This window comes from Brienomyrus brachyistius, chromosome 19, assembly GCF_023856365.1.
Source record: "Brienomyrus brachyistius isolate T26 chromosome 19, BBRACH_0.4, whole genome shotgun sequence".
NCBI lineage: Eukaryota > Metazoa > Chordata > Actinopteri > Osteoglossiformes > Mormyridae > Brienomyrus > Brienomyrus brachyistius.
This window is the reverse complement of record NC_064551.1, coordinates 18632470-18648717: the sequence shown is the minus strand read 5'-3', so window position 1 is coordinate 18648717 and position 16248 is coordinate 18632470. Positions and strand designations below refer to the sequence as shown.

At 45.4% G+C, this 16248-nt stretch overlaps 1 protein-coding gene and 1 long non-coding RNA gene across 4 annotated transcripts; one reads left to right on the top strand and one right to left on the bottom strand.

Moving 5' to 3' along the window:
• Positions 1-2044: 2044 nt before the first annotated feature.
• On the bottom strand, positions 2045-3440 carry LOC125714734 (uncharacterized). Its single transcript, XR_007383826.1, has 3 exons — positions 3240-3440; positions 2398-2499; positions 2045-2118 (listed from the first exon to the last, which is right to left on the bottom strand). It is a non-coding gene; the product is annotated as an uncharacterized LOC125714734 (long non-coding RNA).
• An 84-nt stretch (positions 3441-3524) lies between these two features.
• vegfab (vascular endothelial growth factor Ab) lies at positions 3525-12783 on the top strand. Of its 3 annotated transcripts, XM_048985632.1 has the most exons (8): positions 3525-4191; positions 5783-5816; positions 7456-7652; positions 7906-7982; positions 8088-8120; positions 9337-9390; positions 10449-10580; positions 11405-12783. In XM_048985632.1, exons 1-8 carry the CDS (start codon positions 4126-4128, stop codon positions 11424-11426), a joined length of 615 nt encoding a protein of 204 aa, XP_048841589.1. In that variant the 5' UTR covers positions 3525-4125; the 3' UTR covers positions 11427-12783. The 3 variants fall into 3 exon arrangements, with proteins under 3 accessions (XP_048841589.1, XP_048841591.1, XP_048841590.1); XM_048985633.1 differs by lacking the exon at positions 9337-9390 and having other exon boundaries at positions 3526-4191; XM_048985634.1 differs by lacking the exons at positions 9337-9390; positions 10449-10580.
• The last annotated feature ends 3465 nt before the right edge of the window (positions 12784-16248 follow it).

The following is a 16248-nucleotide window of genomic DNA, read 5'->3' as shown; positions in this document are numbered from 1 at the left end:
CTGGCATCTGCTCCAGAGTGCTCAGGCTGTGCTGTCGCCGATAGGCCCCAGGCCCCGCCTGCCCTGGAGCAGGGAAACAGGAATGTAAGGCGGATGGATGGCTTTACTGCAGTATTTAGCAAGGCCTCGTCAAGGCACTATTTGGGCATGCAGTACAGCTTTTATGGTTAACAGTGCCTAGAGGAGTGAGCAGCCAGATGACCTTGGACCCCCTGAGCTTTGTTCTCTCACAAATCCCACCGAGGTGGCTTTTGTTCCCCTTCTCTGCTGTTGCTGGCTGCTTCTACAGTCTGTACATTTTTCCATCTATCTTCTAACCGCTGGTCAGGGTCATGTGGGGGGGGGGTGGGTGGGGGGGCTGAAGCTTATCCCAGGCAGCATGGGGCACAATGCAGGGGTGTGCCCTGGGGGGGGTGCCAGCCTGACACAGAACACAGGGCAGTACTCAGTACTGCACTAATAGCGATACAGTATGTCGCAGAACACCATGAAGGCAGTATTTAGTACAGTATTTAGTACCTGTTCTAATAAAGTACTCTAAAGGTACATTCTAAAACACACTGAATTGAATTTAGCACATAATTTAGTGCTGTGTTCTTGATGCAGTATTTAGTACAGCATTTAAAACAATAATTTGCAGGACACTATGAAGCCAGTATCTAATACAGTATTTAGTACCTGTTCTAATAAAGTGTTATCAAGGTACTTAAAAAAATCGATTTAGTATAGAATTTAGTACAGTACAGCATCCGGTGTACTTAACAGTTTAAACTTGGTTATACTGCGCAAACATATACTTTACTTAATGCAAATTTCAAAATGTATGCTTCTGGTTTTGGTTTTTAAACCGTAATATGTGTGATTATGATACCATCCATAGCAAAGACAATTTATTACAATTTCGGGACTTCCCTTCTCAAAGCAGAATGTACAGAATCATTCGTACCACAAGTCTGATAGATATATCCTGTGAAAAGAATCATCAGATTTTTTTACTGACAGAATTTCAAACTCCTTAATGAGAAACCCTTGTTTGAACCTTGAACCAAATGCTAAAACTATACAGGTGAAAATGCTGTGCATGTACGGCTGTCAAAGCATGAAGCAAACACCATGTTTCAGCAATTAACCATGATTACATGAAAACAAACACAGACAAATTTAGTAAAATAGTAAAAATATAGTAAAAATGTTTAAGCGACAGGAGATTGACTGAATGGCAATTTAATTTACCAAAAATAAGATGGACACAAAAGACAGTGTTACAAAGATAGAGGTGCTTTTCCAAAGGGTTGGACTGATGCAGAACATGATAGGTGAGAGGGATGATGGTCACTGTAATGGGATGGTCTGGGAGGGGGGAATCATCTGGAGTTCACAATGACTAGACTGAATCCAAAGTGGCCAAGACACCTGTCAGCCACACTGTAAGAAAAAAAGTACCAGTTTGTACCTTTGCTTGTACCCTCAAGGGTCTGCCAATTCTACCGTGCGGCTGTAGGTAAATGTACCATTTAGTCTTATTTAAGGTACAGAAATGGACACATTTTTGTACCATTGGGGGTGTATTCATGTTGTTTGTACCTTGGGGATGATCCTCAGAGTCCATTTCTTTAAATGGTGAGTTTACCTACAACTAGAGGCTACAACTGGCAGAGCCTCGAGGGTGCAGCCCCATCGACAAGCAAAGGTACACGTTGGCACGATGTTCTCTGATGCTGCAGCTGATTTGTCCGGTTTCTACATTCATGTGATGGATAATTAAAGAGGGCTGTGTGTGACTGTCCAGTAAAACAAAGAGGATGACTGAAGGTGAAGACAATAAGGAAGCATGACTCTATAGTGCCCCCTAATGGAGAAACAAATCAAAGCTCAGTAAATGGCTTTCCTATGCCAAAATTTGAAGAGTCATGTTATTCAATCAAATTTACACAATGGCTTTAGAAATGCTGCCGTCCATTTGCACATTTTAGTGGTCTTGTCAGTCTCCGTTGTGTAGTTAATCATATTCAATCAAATATATTTAAAAGTAAAAATTACATATTTCTTGCCTGACGTTTCATTCTTCTCAGCCAGGGGGCGCCAAGTCAACTTCCAGGTGAAGTGTTTAGGCATGATCTGAAAAAAGACAGAGAGCAAAATGGATGAATGGGAGGTTTTGGAGAAAGTGAAAGTGAGTTTCCAAAAATGATTTTCTATCACAGGCTCTGAAATAAAGGGACATTGAGAGGCAGATTTGTTTAAGCAATGAACAACATGGTAATTGTGGGTGTTTATGTGTAAACTCTTCTGTGTAGCCTGTGATCCCCTCTGCCTCTCTTCAGCAAATCCAGAGCACATGCATCCTGGCTGTCTCAAGGTGTATTTGGGGGGGGGGGGGGGGGGGGCAACATGTACCGCTTGAGTCTGCAGAGGTGTTTTGGGGGTCACAGCCCCAGATCTGTCTCTGGTTGGGTGCAGTCTCAAATCTGGAGTGCCTGGTCTGCTCTAATCCATGCCCTAGTGATCCAGAAGATTCTATGAGTGAAAATACCAAACAGGAACCTTCACATGATTTCACAGCAGATGACACTTAGCACGTCCTTGTATTTCCACTGGCGTTTTCCCCTCACACAGCATGGCTGGTCTCCCAGAAACATGTGGTCTTTACATTGTCAGACATCAGTGACGTGACACAAAGCACACAGTACAGCCCTGTTCATAGGTCTGAAACCACAAAAACGAAAGAAGACAAGATAACACATTTTCTCACCCATATTTGCATGCATGTTTACCTGCCCAAGCCCCCATTTTTATTTGCTCCCTCTTATCTGCCTGATAGCTCCGGATATTTACGAGTCGAACCACCTCATGGCCCCTAAGTACGACATTAAATATTAACTCTCCAATGTCAGCCTGGAAAAACGTCTAAATCCTTTATCACTATATATTCTCTGGCTGTTTCAAAGACTTGAGCTGAAGACAACCATATCACTCTATATCTTTATTAACTACATCATCAAGCTCTCACACAAACACTGTCGGGGGCTGGTGGTGGGGGGGGTGAAGGGGGGGGGGGGTGGAGTGACAGACACCGTTTCTTAATTAAACCGGCAATATTCATCACGCTAATTCCAAACACCGATCGTCAGGCAAAATAAAACTTCCAGCACAGTGTCTTCACATGTGTCAGTGTTGCACAGAATACTAATATATCACTAAGTCAGAATATTACGAATATTGTTACGTGACCTCAGTACCTGTTTTCTGGTTAGGCTGTGAAAGAGACTCGTGAGCGGGACTTTCACTTCTCCGAATCCCACAGGTTTCAGAATGAGCTCATTCTGACCAAAAAGACCACCTGAGGTGACATACTGCTCAGAAACGCAGTAAGAAAGAGCCCAAGCCTTACATATGTCTGCCCAAGATGAATCGCAGATCAAAAGGAGGAGAAGAAGAAGCGCGACCACGGAGCCCACAAGCTCCGCCCCCCGGGGTTCGTCGGCCAATCAGGACGCAAACCACGAACTGCGTTTACACTCATATTCCGCAATATTTCGGCAGAGTAAAGGGAGCGAAGCCGAGAGAAACTCCATGTTCTGCATGTAAAGGGCAGGGAAATCAATGAAAGGCACGGAAAAATACATGCAAACCGAAGGGACCTGACCTGAAGAGATGTGAAGGGAGCCGTTTGGCAGTGCCGATGTTTTAAATGCTGTTGCAAGTGCTTTTAATGTGCGGCGGCTCTAAGGCGAGTGGGGCAATGCGCTGAGCTGCTGTAGGAAAGTCCGTCAAAGTTTGAGACGCGGCTCTCCGGCGAGCAGCCGCTGGAAGTGACAAGCCAGGAGCGGGATCTACCGTGAATGCATGCGGATTATAACTGCTGGGAAAAACCAAGAGATCGGCAGCAGAATAAAAACGGTCGCGGATCCCACGTTTTGCGGTTATTCTGACTTTCACTGACAACTGCTGCAAGAAGCTGTTTTATCGCAGGATATCGGCCAGGTGTCCGCTGTGGGACCCCAATGGGATTCATGCCACTATAGTCCATATATCCCTCATTTTGGTTTCCACAAATGCGCTTGAAGAAACCAGTCTTTCTTCGCTTAGGATTTTAAACCAAGACTTGCATTCGGAATTACAATCATGAACTTTGTTTTCGGTTTAATGCTGTTATTTTCCACGACGCTTCTATACTTGTCAGCTGTGAAGGTAAGCGCCGTGTTCATTATGGGAAATGGGGACCCGTTGTTAGACAGTGTTACTCCGTCTCACGTTTTGTTAAAGTGTTAATGTTACAAAGTGAATAATGCTGGCGCCCCCTGAATGCGCCCGTCGTCCTTGTCGCCTCCCCGGCGAGGTCATCGCTCTTGTCCCGCTCAGGCTTTCTGAGATGTGGGAACACACTGATTGCAACCTTCACATGGTGGGAGGACAGGGCCTTTCGATGATCGATGTGATTAATCATGCAATATTTAATTGTTATTCGGAAGTTTTTTATTTTTTATTATTATTATTTCGACCAAAACCCAAAGTTGAACATGAGTGAATATGGGGGGCCTGATCACAGCCACCTTCGGCGTTGTGGGACTTTAAAGGTACAGCGGCGTTTTTATTTGGTGCATTAGAGGACACGGTTACATGTCACCATTATATTAACTGTGCAATTCCATTCAGTCCAAGGATGGTCTCCGCGTAGATTTTTCTTATCCCCCTTCCTGGTGTTTTAAAGAGTTTTACCTAAACTTTGATATTTGGAAATTTGGTTGAAAACACAAGGAGTCAAAATCTCAAAATAAAATACATTTCTTTATGCATACATTTTGTATCTTTTGTATAATACAAGTAAGATTTTTGATATCAGCACCAATAGAACAAAGGTCTTTTGGTTACAATTCAACTTAGTATATTATACTCTAATTATGGCCATTATAAATAGAGTTAATTTGAACTTGAAGTGTGGCCAACTTTTATAGTCCAATCTAAGTTGTAAAACATAAATATCGAATTAAATCTATAGTCAAAAGATAAATTTTCTGAAAGATTTCGATTAGACATTACTGTCTCGCTGTAATTAAGGAGAAAATCTCGCCTTGTTCTTTTGATAATTTCGGAAGAGGTTTCGTCCGTCCCAAATAAACTGCGAATGTTTTGTTTTAAATAAACGATTAGCCTATAACGTAAAGTCTCACACCCCCTTGGTGTCCAATAAGCGTTTCCAATAAAAACACTTACTCTAACACATTTGGATTGGCCCTCGTCTTGTTTTACTTTTCTCCATTGAAGAAAGAAAATAATTAGGTTAGTTTTAACTTTTCATTTAGAGAAGGTGATTTCTGGCTCTTGTTATAGACAACGAGCACTTGCAATAGCGTCTTTGTGTGATTACAGTAAGTTCAGCCTTCAGGTAGCCAGAAGCGCCCGATTCACACGCAATTTCTCGGGGCTGTTGCGTGATCGCGGCGTGGCGGTTCCAGTGCGCCTGTAGGTGGGGATCAGACCGCCAGGGATGGATCAGGAGGATGCGATCCGGCGCTTTGTAGCTCAGCTGGGGATATGTCTGTGATAATATCTGTCAATATGTCCATAATTTAAAAAATAAAAGCGTTACTCGAACCCTGGCCGTGTAAAGTCTGCCGTCGGAATGACAATATAATTGTGTATTCATTTGATTTATTTTTGTCATTGCGTCTATAAAATCAATAGTTGAAGTTAATAAGAAATATATACTTTGATTATTGTTAAAGGGAATAAACGAATTATGCGCCCCATAATGAGTCACGTGTCACTTTTGTCTCGGCAGACTGCACCCACATCTAAAGAAGAAGGCAAAAGTGGTAAGTGGAGGAATTTTCCTGCTCCTCTCTATTTCGAGTGACTATTTTGCCCCCTAGAGGCGCTGTGCAGAAAGAGACGCACTCAGTGGGAGGGATCCCGGGAAATCGGTGCATAAGTGAATATATATATATAAGGGCGTGACTTTGCATTCAATATTGCGGAGGGGGTTGAAGTCCAGACTCATTCATGACAATACGATTAATTTGAGGGGGAGGGGTGTATTGGCCGGTTCTGATTATAAGATGGGTGGGGGGGTTACAACCCCCATCCCCCATTTTTTGTATCGTCTCAGTACATGGGTATTATATACCAATCTCTGTAGCAGCACTGTAGTTCCCATTCTTAAAGTGAAATTTAATGAATTATAATGTTTTTAAAATGCATTAATGCCACTTTTTATTGAGTGAATCACTTCCAGTATAAGTGTAATGTAACGGGATGGCTGTAACGGCACTGTGCTGGCAACAGGGGGCAGCACTGGGCATGACCACATGACAGCCCTGATACCCCACAGCTGGTGGCTAATTAAGGCAGCCGCAGCCTCATGGGAGGACAGGGAGGGGTGCTGGCTGGGCTGTCGGTCGGACACGGACCCCGCTAGGATGCTGAGGCGCCTTCCTGGTGCTGCCCTTCAGCAGTGAGTGTAGCAGAACAGAGAGGAGGCGCAGTCCTCGTCCCTTTCAGCGCGGGAAAACGGACGAGAACCTGTGCTGATTAATAGCAAATACTTCACTGTTGGTCTGTTTTCTCCCAAGTGACAGAAGGAGACAGAGATGTAAGTGTGTTGGGCTTTTTGTTGAGCAGTTTGAGAGCTCAACTTGAGGTACGGCATGTAGGGTCCCGAGACCAGCGTGGGTCTGCTGTGTGGGATTTGGCTGCTGCAGCCCAGCTGGGCGTTGTGAACTTCGCAGTGTTGGGCTGTTCTACGGGGTGGCATCCCATACACACACAGACATCAGCTTAGAGGAACAGCTGAAACGCAGTGAAGACTGAGCCAGACTGAAGCTCTGAGACGGGCTGAGTAGCGAGTGTGGCTCCCTTCGCCTCACGTTGTTCCACTTCGGCAAATTAAAGCTTTTGTTAGCGGAACTATGGATGTAGATCTCCAGATAAGGACTATTGTTACGTCTTATGCTGGCATTTGTTATCTTTACAGCGGTGGAAATGCATCCAAGCTTTTCACTGGCAAGTGGGTTGCAAATGTGCCATTCATGTGTGAAGCTAGGTAGGATTTCAGCGACCACGTCGCAGACTGTACAGTCTGCCAGGGGGCTGCCAGGGGGCTTGGGGGGGGAGGGGGGGCGGCTAAGGCTGCTTTACCAGCACCTGGCGTGACCGAATCATTCGTCTTGAAGCATTTACAGAAGCATTTCTGTCTAATTCAAACTCCGAGGGCTGGAATGGCCTACCTGTTCCTCAGGAGACTATAAACACCGCCACTGAAGTATATGTTCTCTCGTTTGTTCAGAAAAGAGATTTCGTTTTTCGAGTGGATTAACAAAAACGTGGGCAGACAGCATGCCAGGAATCCTTCGTGATCACGTCGGTGATGGTCACTGCATTCTGCTGACGGGACTCCGGATGCCTTCAGCTGGAGATGTTGTTGGTTATAAGTTCTCCTCCATGTCTTCCTTGCAGTGGTTCCTTTCATGGACGTGTACAATAAAAGCTATTGCCAGTGGAGAGAGGTCCTGGTGGACATTCTGCAGGAGTACCCCGATGAGATCGAACACATCTACATCCCATCCTGCGTGGTTCTCAAGCGTTGCGGAGGCTGTTGCAACAACGAGGCCCTGGAATGTGTCCCCACAGAGATGTATAACGTCACCCTGCAGGTCAGCCCGGTCTTCTTCTCCATCCGCCCCTCAAACTTGGTCCAGACCCACCTTGTTCCAGCCACTTTTCCACCGTTATTTTAGACCCAGTCATCCTCATTGCTAAAGACGGTTTTCAACAAGTTGGTTGCACACTAAGGAAGTTGGATTCTAAATGTAGTTCAGTGCATATGCTGAAATCATTAGGCCCAAAGGCTGCCAGTAGCTGATTTGGGAGGACAACACCCCTCTCACACTCTCCTTTTTTTACCAGGTTAAACGACTCAAACCCCTAAGACAAGAGAATAATTTTCTGTTGAGCTTCACAGAACACAAATCGTGTAAATGCAGGTAAGAATATTGTTGGCAATGTTTTCCCAAAAGAGGTGTACAGACACAGCGGACATTTCCAGAGCTGTACTAATAAAGATGTGTCTGCTGTTCTAAAATTTTCAGACCAAAGAAAGAAGTTATGGAAAAGAGAGAAAAGTAAGTAAAGGCCTTTGCATTCGCAGTCAGGATAGTGGGTTTGCTTGTGACCCCCAGTAATTCCACAGAATGGCCGAGTCAAACCTCATACGGCCAGAAAAGCACACACAGGTTTAGCGTCTATGTTCATTCACTTCTGTACTCCTGCTCATATCATCCATGCTCATGAAAGGATGGATGCTCAGAAGAAGCAGATAAACAGAACGGCAGCCACATGCCACAACATGGTCTCTGGTGAAGGTGCAGTTTCTTTTGTTGCATCTGGGAAAACAATCCCAGCATGCACTGCGTACACAGGCACGGCCCCCGGGGCAGAGGATGCTCTGTATTGTAGATGGTGGTAACCTTTAGGAGGAAGCCCCCCTATGCCGCTGTTCAGCGTGCAGCCTCGGCCCACGGGTCACTGCAGTGTAGGTCTCCCTTCATCTGCTTCGGAGTTTTTCCACTCCGTTGCTCCTTGACCTTTTGGCTTCTGCTACTTTCAGATGCTAATTTGAGTAACAGGTGTTACGGAGCGAACTATTGTGGGCTGTAAATAGAGGTCCGCCCGAAAGAGGTCGAAACGGATCATTTGCTGGAGCGTGGCTGGGTTTTATAGTTGAATAGAGCATAGAGAAATTCACCAAGTAGCGATCAGTGCGGGTCTACCAGGGCGGCCGCTGAACAGACAGGGTTGGATTAAGTCAGAGTCCAGATCGTAGACTTAATGTTAATGTTCTGAGGAAGTTTCAGAATCACCTCAACTTCCCTCTTCAAAAAGCAACTTTATATATCCTTATTGATCTTTAAAAAGGTTACATTGACGGCATGTACAGGAGCATTTGTATGAGTTTTTGTCAGGTTATAAGAGGGGCCATAATTCATAGGGTGGGGGCCCTGTGGTAGCCAACCAGCATTCAGCTGGAGCCAGTGGCCCCTGAGCTCTAACCGCTGAGCTCTAGCTGCCATAGAGGACCTTAGTCTTGTGTGTTACCATCTGCGTCTCATTGGTCCAGTTTGCATGTTTGCACCTGCATCTCCCCTGATGCATTAGACACTTCATCCCCCCCCTCGCTTGGCTAACTTTCGACCCGCTGGCTCCCTTATCTGAAGACCCCCCCCCCCCCCCTCCCCCAATTGGGCCAGCCTGAATCTCACAGGGCTTCAGTTTCCCGCCTCCCTCACTCTGCTTTCCATTCAGTGGTATCTGCATTGTTTTCCTTTTTTTTTTTTCCAGAAAACCCAGGAAGGCCAAAGGCCTAAAGCGAAACAGGGAGCGAGAGCGAGAACCGTACGTCAGCCGCGTGCTGAGCATCACTCCGCTGTTTGTTAAGTTAAGTTAATCTGGGAGGAGGCTGCTCGCTTCTTCTGATCTGCCCTGTGCTGGCATGAGTCTGTGTTCCCCTGGTGCTAACCCGGCTTTAACGGGCTCGGGCAGAACCTGTGCTCTTTTACGCGATGTCTAGGTGATGGTGCCGCCGGGCACAGCGTCCCAGAGCCGCACTAATCACGCCTGCTGCCCGTTTTGTGGGGCACCGTTTTCTCACATCCGCCTCTGCTTTGCAGAATGTAACTGGGATTCGCGTTTGATTTCTGCATAATCGTGTGCTTGTACGATTTGTGGGTTTATGTGGATTTTCTGATTTAATTTCCTGTATAGGTCAGGATAGCGACAGACAGACCTTAAAGGAAAGGTTGTGTGGTTGTTCTGAGCCATTCCCTGGAAACCCCACAGTAAGAAACGGTGCTGAATCAGCTGAACCCATGGGTCGCTGGTTCATGTCCCAGAATCGATTTCGCCATTGGGCCCTTAGCCTCCAGTAGCTCCGGGGACACTCTCTATTCTGCTTTCTCAACTGTACGTTGCTTTGCTTAAAAGCTTCTGCTAAATAAGTACAGTAGCTGTGTCGAACTTTGCAATGCAATGAGAGATACTGCATCTTTAAGCAACAGCATGTCTGAGTTCTATTCAATCAATTGGACCATGATCCACATTTTGCTCTACAAGAGTGAATTAAAAATCCCTTTGAATTATGGGACTGATGGCCCAGCCAATGACTTTGGAACTTCCTGTCATGATACCAGAGGCATTTTGCTGTTACCCTGTGGCTCACATGAATGCAGATGTCACCAGGAAACCTCTCACTGTCATCATCGCTGTCAAATACTGCCAATCCACTGACACACAATGACACAGATACACAGAGAGAAGCGCGCAGTGGAATGCCGTGCGTGGTGCGTCGCTGAGCCAGTGACGTGTGTGTGTGGCTGTGCGATCCCATCCCCGCTCCTCTCACTGGACCCTAGAGCTTAGACCTTCTCCCTTTCTCCCTTCTTGCCTTTTTGCAGCCAATGTGAGCCTTGCTCAGAGAGAAGAAAGCGCTTGTTTGTGCAGGATCCCATCACCTGTCAATGCTCCTGCAGATACTCTGAGCTAGACTGCAAGTCCAAGCAGCTTGAGTTAAACGAACGAACTTGCAGGTTTGTTTATGAAACATTTCGATAAACAACGTGTCCCCCAGGCCCATCGGAGAAATGCATGCTTCTCGTCGGCCATGCCTGTCCTGCCTCAGTCTCGGTGTGATTGTCTGCCTGTATATGTCCGTGCATGCAGGGTACGTGTGAACGCTTGTGTGTTTCTTGATGTCAGGACTAACAAGTTAAATGTGTGAAACCCTCTTGGGTTTGCAGGGTAAGAACCATCTGGACCCCCACATAAGCAGGAATGTAGCATGATTACCTGCATTACTGCTGAATATAACCATGCGGTTTCTGCATGTCTTACACTGCGGCCTGAAACATCAGGCATCCTCAGTGCAAAGCTGTTCTGCATGATACTCGACCTGAAGTTAGTGATCTGACGTCTCTCCTATATCCTCACTAACCGGCAAACCATGCAGATAAACAGATTTGCACATTAGTATGTGTTCATCAGTTTATGAATTGGTGAACATGTGTATCTGTGAGTGAATGTCTATCGGTCCCACATCAGCCTTATTTTCCTGTTTAAAGTAAACCAAGAACCATGATTTCACTCCCACACTGGCGAATTTGAGCTCTAATAGTGATTTAGATTTCACTTTGGTGGTTTTGGGGCTTGTTTTGTTTCCTGTAATCTCCATTGGTGTGTCTTGTGTAAACTGTTGAATGGCATATACACATGGTGATGGTTGATCACAGGACGGCCGGTGTTTGCTGTGACTGTCACCGATCACATGCAGAGGCCAGCGATTGGATGAGTTCGGCCCCATGTGACACGGGCCACGTTGTCGCTCACCTTTTGCGTCTCACTTCCTCTTTTTCAGGTGCGACAAACCCAGGAGATAAGAGCCACTCAAATGGACACTGAAATGAAGGAATCGTCTTGGCACAGCACTTTGAACCTTGATTATTTTCTCTAAAGATGCATTCCTGAACTGAGATTAAGAAAAGACTATAAATACATATGAAAGAGGAAGAACATCTTTGAATGTTTTGCTGCTAAAATAGAAAATAACCTTTATAGAAAACAAACGAGGACACCGTCTGGTGCATGGAGCATGGTAGGATCCATCTTATGTAAACCTTCACAGGAAGCGCGTCTGCTGTGGATGTTGTGGGCCGGACAGAAACAAGGACAGTGATTCACTGCACGATGAACCGAGCTCAATGGAAAACTGGCTCACGGCAAGAGAGCGGCGAGAGCGGGCAGCCGACCCCATCCAGGTCATTTCCAAAGGAAGACGGGACAGATTCAGCAGAAGGGCATAAGTTGGAAGATGAACTGTGTTTGTTGTGGCTTCACATCCTGCTACCCAGAGAAACTCCGCTGTAGTGATGGCATTTATCCACCTAGATGATTACTGACTAACACATAGTACTTGGTGTGTAAAATATTTCTAAAGGGATATTGACTGTAGGTATATACTGAAATGGACAGAAGTTATTCCATGAAGAGGCCCATAGTTTGTAAGTTCACTGCATTAGTATTCAGTTTTCGTTTGCTTATGGAAATGTTTTTATGGTCTGTTTATTTCCCAAAGATCAAAAATCTAACCTTTATGAGAGCTACGGGATACCGTTCTATATACACACTTAATATCCCTTTTCGAGTACACTACAGTTAATTTATAATGTTAGAATTTTTTTCAGTATTTGGTCTTTATTTAATTGGATTTATTTATATGCAGTGTTACAACCTTCTCTGCGGTAAATGTTTTACCTGTCGGCTTGGCTATCTGGTGAGAACTGCGAATGGATTTTTGTTATAAAAACAAAAAAAGACAAAAAAAACAGAAAGAATATGAAAAGATAAAACCCCATGAATACATTCCTGGAAGTGAAAAGCGTCAAAGGACAGCAACTTCCTCTTCAAACAGGAAGTTAGCCAGAGGGTCGGACTGTGGTTCTGTGCTTTACTGGCTCGTCACTGCTGCCTCCTGCTACTACACGTCTGTGTCCGGGTCTCCACTGCATTAACTAACACTGCATCTCCCCCCTCTGTAACACATTCTGCCTCTACTAAAGCCACAAACATCTGTGTCAGTGATCATTTAAGTTTTAAGGGTTTTTTTTTTCACATTATTATATATTTATTGGTGCTGTAAATTGGTAAGTTTATTAACAGCAGATTTTGTTTTTAGTGATAGCAAAACATATTTATTTTGAAATTATGTTTTTTATTAAAGGAAAATTGGAATTCGTCCTTCAGAGCCAGTCTGTTCGCAGCGGTGAATGAATGAGTGTGTGGGTGCCTGGCACCTCCTCCATGTGGCTGTGAGCTTTGACCGGGGCAGCCGGCCGTGGCGCCACCTGTCATCGGTGCGTGTGGCTCACCTGCCATGCCATCTTGAGGACCTCCACGTGCTTTGCGGCGTATTGGAATTTCAGAATGGAAGATCATCAGCCTAAAGACGCGTAATGCAGTAAATGTGACTGGAAAACTTTCTCCCATATATCATCGTTGAACAAGTTGTTACATGTCACAAAAGAGAAGAAGATATTGCACGCGTACAATACTACCGGACACAACGGTAAGGGTTAGGAAGAAGGACTGGTGCATGTAAATTCACAGGTGTCCAAAACCTGCCGGAACCTTCCACTGTTGCCTTCATACCCCATTCCCCGGCCCCCAGCTTCTCCCGCTGATGTCTCTCCCCTCTCCTCCCATCCCACCATTGACCCCTGTCTTCACTGGCCTGACCTGAGAGACCTGAGGCCATCGTCACGCTTTGAGCTTGCAAAACCTGCTCTGGGTCTCCAATGAGCAAGCAGAGGACCGAAGCCTCCAGCCTTGTGATCAAATCCCTTCAAACTATTACAAAACTGCACTCTTCTCAGTCAGGCTCCACACTCTGTGGTCACAGAGCCAGTTAGTATTACAGTAAATGTTCACAAAGCTTTAAATTTCTGTTTTATTAGGCGGCCGTACGGCAGACCTTGTGTAAAGTCATCTATAACCCAACTGTCACTTTGTATTCATGTAGATTTTTACACATTCATTCATCCATTGATTTTCAACCCACTCATCCCGCTCAGAGTCATGGGGGGGCCCCGGAGCCTATCCCAGCAGCACAGAGCGTGAGGCAGGGGGACACCCCCCCCCCCAACAGGATGGCAGTCCGTTTTAGGGTCGACACACAACAGGCGACTTCGAGACACCAGGTAGCCTGACTGAATGTCTTTGGGCTGCAGGAGGAAACCGGAGAACTCAGAGGAAATGTGGGGGAGAACCTTCCAAATCCACAGATGCAGAGTGGAGACTGTAGGTCAATGAGTGATACTACACACAGTACTGATCCCTGGGGGGGACTGACTCTTTGGGGCCCCAGGTTGATGTGGTTAGGACCCCTTGAGATATTTTTTGGAGCCAAAAGAGCAACATCAATAATTAGCAATCAGGGTGCTGTTGGCAGAGCTAACCAATCGGGATTGCTAATAGTAAAATTTGCCTGGGGGGGGGGGGGTCCCTGTTTTGCCAGGCACTGCCCGTGATTGTGCAGAAGCCCTAGGCTTAGCCTACAATAGCTAATGCTTTGACCAACCGAGAGTGAGCCGATGCAGAGCTGGACTGGTCATCTGGCATTCCAGGCATATTCCCAGTGGACCTCCAGTCCACGAAATGTATTGCTGGAATAAAGTTATACTTCATCATGGGGGAATTTTAATCTCAGTCCTGGTCTGGCTTCCGGTACATGTGCATCATCACAAGACAAACGTCTATTGGTTATGGAGAAAAAGTCTCTCTCAACTGAGGTCCGGAAAGACCAAAAAGTGGAAATCACTGCTCACTGAGGATAACAAGAGTGTGTGAATCAATTCCAGCCAGAAGCCATTGGTATGATCTGGTGGTCTGGAACATTCTTGGCCAATAAGAGCCTTTTTCTTTGTGGAAAAAAATGCATGCTGAAAGAGCGTCAAGTCTAAATAAGAATGGAAGAATGAGAAAATGAAGTTCTGTGTTTGACTAGTCAAAGGTCAGATCTACCCCTCATGAAGATGTTTAAAATGAAACCGAAAATGGGCAGCGGAGCCTCACAATGAGTTGCAACAGTTTCCTTCATGGCACTAGGTGGGAACTGTCAGTCACCGCAGAAGGTCAATGCACTAATGGTGGCCTAACCAGTTACTCTCCGTAAGGGCTGATTGCTTATGCGTTCGGTGTATTATCGTTTGTACTAAAAATACTACACATCATGCTAGCTATTCAGTCAGGCTGACTTTCATGTTAATTTACACCGAAATCTGATTTAAAAACAAGCAGTTCCTTTCTGTCATTTGCTCTACCAGGAAACAAGATATGTGTGGAATCTTGAGCCTGGATGTCCGTCATTTCTCTCTTGCCTGGCACGGCCATCTAGGGGTGACATCTGGCTACCTTTCAGATCTTTGAGAAAGAAAATCTTTCCCCAAGTTGAAACTAAAACCCGTCCAATGCTTTTCTGGTCTTATTCTCCAGTCGGATGTGCTAACGGTCTATCTGCTCATGAAAGTTAGTTGTTTTTTTTTTTTTGCGAATAAAGGCAATTCAGATAAGTAAGTAAAATTTATTTATTAAGTGCCTTTTACAGACAAAACAATTAGGAAGTGCTGTACGAAATGAAAAAGCAGGAAAGCCATAAAACCAAAAACCAAAGAAAAATGTGAAAATACCCATGTAAAAAGAGACAAGAGTACACAGCCAAACACGATTTCCCCAACAGCCTGAGAAAGAGGTAAGTTTTAAGCTGCCCTTTAAAACCTTCAACATAAGGCAAGGATGGAGGAAGATTATTCCACAGCCTTGGGGCAACAGCCTGAAATGCCCGATCACCCCGTGTTGTAAGTCTAGTCTGTGGAACAGAAATGAGTCCTTGATCAGAGGACCTTAGAACACGGGGATTTAGCAGATCCATTATGCTCTGTGGGGCCTCGCCATGCATCCCTCTGAATGTGAGGGCCAAGCCAGACACAGTCACATTTCCCTGCAATTTTGACAATTAGTTGCCAAGCTACTCTTCTATCCATCCATTTTCTGTAACCACTTATCCTATTCAGGGTCGCGGGGGGTCCGGAGCTGATCCCGGAGGCTACCAGCGCAAGGCAGGGAACAACCCAGGATGGGGCGCCAACCTACGGCAGGGCACACTCACACACCATTCATTCACCTCCGGGCAGTTTGGTAACATCCTCAGCATGTTTTTGGACTGTGGGGGGAAACCGGAGAACCCGGAGGAAACCCCACGACGACACGGGGGGGACATGGAAACACACACACATGGAGCCTTGGTGGAGATTCGAACCCGGGCAACAGTGCTAACCAGTGCATCACTCACCTACTTTTCTAATTATTTCTTTTTCTAAGAAAACTATTATAATTATAATAATAATAATAATTATTATTATTATTGTTTCAGTTGGTTAAGAAAACCACAGGTAAGAGCCCAGTAGCATTTATTGCTGCACAATAATATGCGTTTATGGATGCCCCCCTAAAGGACTGTTGTCAAAATATCTGCGATTAGATGCTGTGTTATAAAGTGGCCTAACTGTGGCAGCCTGCTGACTAGCAAAGCATGTGTGGAATCACGAGCCTCAGTGCAAATGACAAACTTAAGCACTTAATCACAAGCCAACTGCACAGTGTAAACATGAAATGTAACAAGCAGCTCTGCGTAAAATAAGGTACATG

What these genes read in the sequence shown, in the direction of transcription:
- vegfab (XM_048985632.1), top strand. Translation starts at nt 4,126, where the DNA reads ATGAACTTTGTTTTCGGTTTAATGCTGTTATTTTCCACGACGCTTCTA. An exon ending in TATACTTGTCAGCTGTGAAG is followed by an intron (nt 4,192 to 5,782) that starts GTAAGCGCCGTG and finishes TTGTCTCGGCAG; the next exon opens with ACTGCACCCACATCTAAAGA. An exon ending in TTAAACGAACGAACTTGCAG is followed by an intron (nt 10,581 to 11,404) that starts GTTTGTTTATGA and finishes CCTCTTTTTCAG; the next exon opens with GTGCGACAAACCCAGGAGAT.